This window comes from Carlito syrichta, unplaced genomic scaffold, assembly GCF_000164805.1.
Source record: "Carlito syrichta isolate Samal-C Ts95f unplaced genomic scaffold, Tarsius_syrichta-2.0.1 Scaffold314018, whole genome shotgun sequence".
NCBI classification, from domain to species: Eukaryota; Metazoa; Chordata; class Mammalia; order Primates; family Tarsiidae; genus Carlito; species Carlito syrichta.
Window position 1 is genome coordinate 411362 of NW_007258114.1, and position 6087 is coordinate 417448.

At 56.9% G+C, this 6087-nt stretch overlaps 1 protein-coding gene across 1 annotated transcript in view; it reads right to left on the reverse strand.

The window, feature by feature from the left end:
* Positions 1–1872: 1872 nt before the first annotated feature.
* Positions 1873–6087, reverse strand: part of SURF2 (surfeit 2) — a gene marked incomplete at its 5' end in the record, with an annotated part of 4601 nt that continues 386 nt past the window's right edge. Inside the window, 4 exons of the mRNA XM_008070815.2 lie at positions 1873–1988; positions 2546–2715; positions 2861–3040; positions 5068–5171. Coding sequence (XP_008069006.2) covers positions 1905–1988; positions 2546–2715; positions 2861–3040; positions 5068–5171 — 538 coding nt within the window. The remainder of the gene's footprint in view (positions 1989–2545; positions 2716–2860; positions 3041–5067; positions 5172–6087) is intronic.

Sequence of the window (6087 nt, forward strand, 5' to 3'; positions counted from 1 at the left end):
CCACAGCACTCCAGTCTGGGCGACAGAGTGACTCCAACTCAAAAAAAAAAAAAAATCACAGCAGTGACGTCAGCGTCATTTCTGCCCTGCACTGTCATGCTTTAGAGAAACCATGGAAACATCTAGGGAAACCCAAAGAGGACGCAATATTTGAGGGTGATGGACACTGCCATGTATGGCAAGTCATCAGGCAAAGTATCAACTGGGATCGGCACTGTTTTATTGGTAACACTTGGGAGCTTTAGTGGCTTGGGGCAGGGGCGAGAAGTCCCCAGGGAAGCTGTTGAGTGCTGCTGGCCATCCGGGCCTGGTGTGGGGAGTGCTGGCAGGGGCCTCACACAGGTGGCCCTGGTAGTGGTACCCCATGAGCCAGCCAGGGCAGATTGCTCCTCAGACCTGCTTGGGGAGGAGCGCTTGCTGCTGCGGGCAGCGGGGGTGACAGGCGCCCCCAGCACTGGAGACCCGCGGGCTCAGCCCAGTTACCTCACGCGGGACCTTCCAGAGCGAGGTCTCGCAGGCACAGTTCGCGCCCTCCCTGGCTCGGCATTGCGGCCATTTCCAGGCTGCTGTGCCCCTGCTGGGCAGCCCCAACCCACTCCCCCGAGGCTGTTGCTCACTTAGATCCTGTCGATTTGCTCTGCTGAATGCAGCCTGCAGCCAAGATTACTTTTTACAATTTGTGATGCCTTACCAATTTGATCTGAATCCTGTATTTAAAGTTTTCTAACATTGCCTTATACTGTGTTTCTCTTTTGGGGGGGGTTAATTGCTTGCTTTCTGCTCGTCTGCACCCTAGTGAATGCTATGAGGGCAGTTGGAACATCATTGGCCCACAAATCTGAGGCCGTCCTTGGGGCCACTCTGGACCGGTCCTGAGCCAGTCTTGAGCCTTGCTTTCCTCTTGCCCAGTGGGCTCTGCAGGGCAGGGGTGAGGCGAGCTGCTGCCCACCAGTGCTTCCAGAAGCCTCACCCGGCTCTGGAGACCCTCCTGCCCCAAAGGGGTACCCTTTCAACAACCTCCTGTCCCAGCACAGCCAAGCTCATCCCAAGGTGTTTCTAAACCTCCCCCAGTGGCCCATCCTTTACTCCTCCAGTATTTATAAGATCAAGCCTTGGCTTCAGGACACAGAGGTTCTTTTCTCTCGTGATCACTCGGATGCTCACTGCAGAGTGGCTTCTAACTCAGTGTTTCAACCTCAGCGGGGCTCCTCCTGGTCCACACTCCCCTCCCTGCTAATGCAGTGTGATGGCCCCATCAGATGACACTCGGCCAAGTCACGGTTTCTCTGTGGCCACAGGTTGTTGGTTTGTGGAAAGCAGAGAGGACCCCAAGAGGCCAATATAGTCAACCCAGTTCTGCAACTGTAGCACGTCAACCCTAGTGCTGTTCCCATTTCCCCTGGCCCTGAGGGGGCCGGTGCCGGGGACGGGGAGATCCCTTTGCTGGTAGGAGAAGAAAAGTGTGATCTACCAATTGGTTTTGGCAAAACAATTTCTGAAAAATTTTTTTGCTTTACGTGGGAAATAGATCTAAATCTCATTTTATTCTGTATTTTATATCTTAGTTGTGTTTGAAAATGTTTTGATTTTTGGAAACACGTCCAAAATAAAGAATGGCATTTGTTGTATGCAATGTGATCCTATGGGGCTGCCCAGGCTGGGGCTCTCCCCAGGGAGTTGGGTTGATTCTTTAGGTTTCTCTGAAGACCACTCAGAAGCTGTGTCCAGAGAGAATTCCTCCACCAGAATCCCTGCTGCTTCCTGCAAGCAGTGGGCAGGAACCCCGCAGACCTCTCAGCCCTGCCGGAAGGCAGCCAGTGTCCTGAGATGAGGGTCTGTGGGCGGAGGGGACACCAAAGGCTGTCTCAAAGAGTGGTCAAAATGTGCTTTCTCAGCATCTTTTATTACCCTGACTGTTTAAAGGCACTGAAGCTCTTCGGTTTGCGGTGATGACTCTTGAACTTCTTTTTCAACGATCCCAGCTGCTTCTGTAGCATAAACAGAGACTTCCAGTTACTAGAGCCCTCTCATCCCATGGGAGAAGGCTCTGGAATCTGGGCTCCCTGACCCTGCCCTCGGAGAGCTGGAAGCGTTAGTCTGACAGCTGCTGAGGCTACAGGATGTGACAGCACTCCACGGAGTAGCCAGGAGCACAGCACAATGCCAGACTCCGGTGGAGACCTTGACCTCTTCCAGCCCCGCCCGGGTACCTACCGGCAGGGACGAAGTCTTTACTCCTGCCCAACAGTAAAGGCAAAGGTGGCGTCTAATCGGGTCCCTTCTCCTGGATTCCTGTGCTGCAGGGGCAAGGCCACACCAACCACAGCCCGCAGTTGGGAATGGGGGTTGTATTCGCTGACGACTGGCCTTGAACCTGGCCCGTGGAGCCCACTTCCACGAGGCACAAACCCGGGAGTGATAAGAGGCAGGCACATCCTCGGCCTCTACTATGCTGTCAGCTTGGGAAGGTTTTTTTTCTTTAAGGAAACTGGAAACCATCGCTAGAGAAGGCTGCTGCCACTCAGCAGCCTAAGGTTACACTCACCTTCCTGCGCCTCCGGACCAGCACCTGGTCTGCTGCTGCCTCCTTCCTGTCCCCAGGGCCCTCTTCTCCTGGGGGCCCTGGCTTCTGGCCCTCTTCATCTGTCAAGAAGTCATCGGTGCTGTCCCTGTTCTCAGCCCCGCCTTTTTCATGCTTTCTGGTGAACAGCTCAGCTAGAGGGAACAGAGGGACACTTCAGGTGGAGTTTGCTGCCATGTCCCGGGAGCTGAGGCTAAGCTGAGAGGAACCCCGGGGGGGGGCGGTGGTGCAGCCAAGAGCACATGGCTATTCACCGGTGAGCATGCTCGCTCCGCTTACGTGGGTACAGGTCTGTCATGCTGTCATCGCTCGCAGATCCCCCCTCGTCGCTGGACGTGGGCTCCCAGAAGGCTTCCCTTGCGCGAGGCCTGACCCCATCTACCAGGTCCTCCCTCTTCCTCTTCCGGTGCAGTAGGCAGGCAGGGATGTACTCCACCCCTTGCTTCTGACACTCTTCATCTGGGAGACAAGGCAGGGCACACCTGGTACCTCATGGCCCACCCCATCCCACCTGTCCATGGGGCCCACGGCTAATATGTGGGGGCCGTGCCCTACCAGGGGCCCCTGGTCCCACCTTACTGGATAAAAGCCAGAGCAGTGGCGGCTGAGTGCCTCAACTACCCATCCTGGAAACAGCCAGAAGACAGCGGTAGCCAGGAAGGTACTGGGCAGGCCCAAGGCGAGCTATGCCCCCAAGCAGAGGCTGAAGCCCTCCCCTCGGCCCAGGACAGGGCCCCGGCCTGGGTGGGGCATGGTAGAAGTCGGCACCTGGCCCTTGCTGGCCCTTGGCTTGGAGCAGGGAACTGAGACAGGGCTTCCGTGGACAGACCTTGCTGGAGACGTTCCCAATGTTTCCTTGTGTATTAAGAGGGTCTGCTGGGACTCGCCCTCTAGCCAGCAAGGCTTACTTCACCTCTGCCGGCCGCTCCCATGGCCACAGCAGCCTTGTCACCACCAGAACTTGCAGGCGGAGTCCTCACAGTGACCTCAGCTGGCTCCCCTCCAGGCCACCTTCTGACTCTTCCAGAACACTGCCCTGTGGCAGCCTCCCCACCCCAGGTCCCACCTGGGCTCCATGGTCTGTCATCATAACCACTCTGCTCAGGGGGAACCACCCACATCCAGCACCTTCCTGCCTACCCCAAGCCGCTGAACATAGCTGGACAAAGTCTGAGCCCCAGCTGGTGGCCCTAGTGCCTGCAGCCTCTGCAGGACGCCGGCTCTCCAGGAAACCTAGGTCCTGCCTCCTCGAGCCTCCGTGCGTATGCTTGGGAGGACTGAGCCACAGTCCTCACCGGGAAACCAAAGTCCATGGACTCCCCATCCTCCAGCCGACCTGAACCTGTGCCCACCCAGGGCAGGACAGAGGCGAGTGTGACTGCTCACGGGCTCCTGGCCCAAGCCCTCAGCCTGCTCTACCTGACTCACAAAGCACCATCATCCCTCACCCCTTCAGCCCCTTCCCGCTTCCCTCCAATCTGACTCCATAAAGGCCTTCTGGGGACCCAGTACCTGCCCAGACCCAGGCTCTAGCTGGCTGTCCCCAACACACCTCAAGTGCCTTTGTCAAGATTCTCAGTGGCCACCAGGGTGCCCTATCTCAATCCTTTTTCTGTCCTCACCTTCGTTCAGTAACACTGGAGGACTTCTGGGCTCTCCTTCCTCTGGAACGCTCCCTGGCTGAGCTCACCCCACTTCTGCAGAGCAGTCTCATGCCCCCCAAGCCCCCTTCCCTAATACACCTCAAACTCAAAGCACTCAAAAGACTCTGAATTCTACCCAAACCCATCTCCATTAGTTCTCAAGCTAGAAAGGGGTTCCCAGTGGCCTTTCTGCTCCCCGCTCCCCAATCTCTTCAATCCACAAACAGCTGAAGCATGTCCCCACCTGTTCCTCCCAAGCCACCATCTTCGCCTGAATGACTGCAGAGACGTCTCCTCCCTTCTCCCGAGACCACGCAGACTGTCTGTGCCAGTCCACACACCCATTGCCAGGCTCCAGGCCAGGGCCTCTGGGTCCCTTAGTGACCTACTCCGACCCTGCCGCGCATGCTGGCCCAGGTCCCTCCTTCAGAGCCTCCCCAGCCAAGCAATATTCTGCCTCAGGCCTCCACAGATTCTGGCCTCCTCCTACGGCACTGGCCCATCCTTAAGTCCCTCCAGTCTCAGCCTCCAGAGAAGCCCCCCCCGCCAGGGGAGTCTTCCCAACGCTCCTGTCTCCCTACCCCTCGGGTGTCCCCAGCCCCTCACATTGTTTCTTCCACACCACTTATCGCAACGTGCGGTCACCTCTGAGCCTGCTTGTAGGTCTGCACCTGTCTTCACTGGAGGCTCCCAGAGGTCGGGGTCATCATCCATCTCTTTGCTGAACCAAATATCCCTGATGAGTGACCAAGGCACCACTCATGCTTTCCGGGGTGCTCTCTGTCCCAGGAGGGAGGGACACTTACCCTGCACACTCTGCTGGAGGGTCCCCAGGGAACTTACATTTCTGTAGAGCTCTCTGGTACCGCCGGCCCTGGGTATGTCTCAGCACGTGCTCTGGGGACTTGTTGATGTGCCGCAAGGTAAGTTTGCAGAACAACTGGTGCCTACAGAGCAAGGAGACCTTGGGTGACAGGGACCATTCACAGCAAGGTCTCAGGCCAGTGGCGCTCCCCCGTGGCTGCATATTGGAATCACGCTGGACCATCTGATGAGAATGGTCTCCGGTGCGGCCTGGCCATCGGGTTTTTAATAGCACCCCAAGTTAGCCGGTCTTGGTGGCTCAGCCTGTAATCCGTGCCTTGGGAGGCTGAGGTGAGTGGACTGCCTGAGTCCGTGGGTTCGAGACCTGCCTGGGCAATTTGGCGAGACCTCATCTCTACAATATATCAAAATGAGCCGGGTGTGGTAGTGCGTGCCTGTAGTTCCAGCTACTTGGAAGGCTGAGGTGGAAGGATCGCCCGGAGCCCAGCAGGTCGAGGCTGCGGTGGCAGGGAGTGGGCACTGCACTCCAGTCTGGGCAACAGAGTGAGACTCCAACTCAAAAAAAATAAAAAATCAATAAATGCTCCCCAAGCAATTCCTCTCTGTGGCTGGGGTGGAGAACTGAGGACTCTTAATGTTTACCTGAAAAACTAGTACCACAGCCTCATCTATTGCTCTAGGATGAGTTGACCCACATGGAGACAACCTGGCACAGTGATCAACTAGTGGGAGCCGTCACCATCGTTCTGTGACTGGATGGTTACTGCCAATCCCACAGTCTCGCTAAATCAAGGCTCTCTTCTGGGGCAAAGACATGACCCTGACACTGGTCATGACCTCAGGTGACAAAGCACATACCTGATCCTCCGAGAAGCAGCCTCACCCCATGACAGACTTGATGATTACAGAAAACCAAAGGAGCTCACCAAGGTGCCTCGCAGCATCAAGGCTCCCACCTGAATCCCAGGACCACCCGAGTAAAGAGGGGGGACTACAGCACTGGCCTAGTCCTCGGGGGGGGGGGGGGGGGGGGGGGGT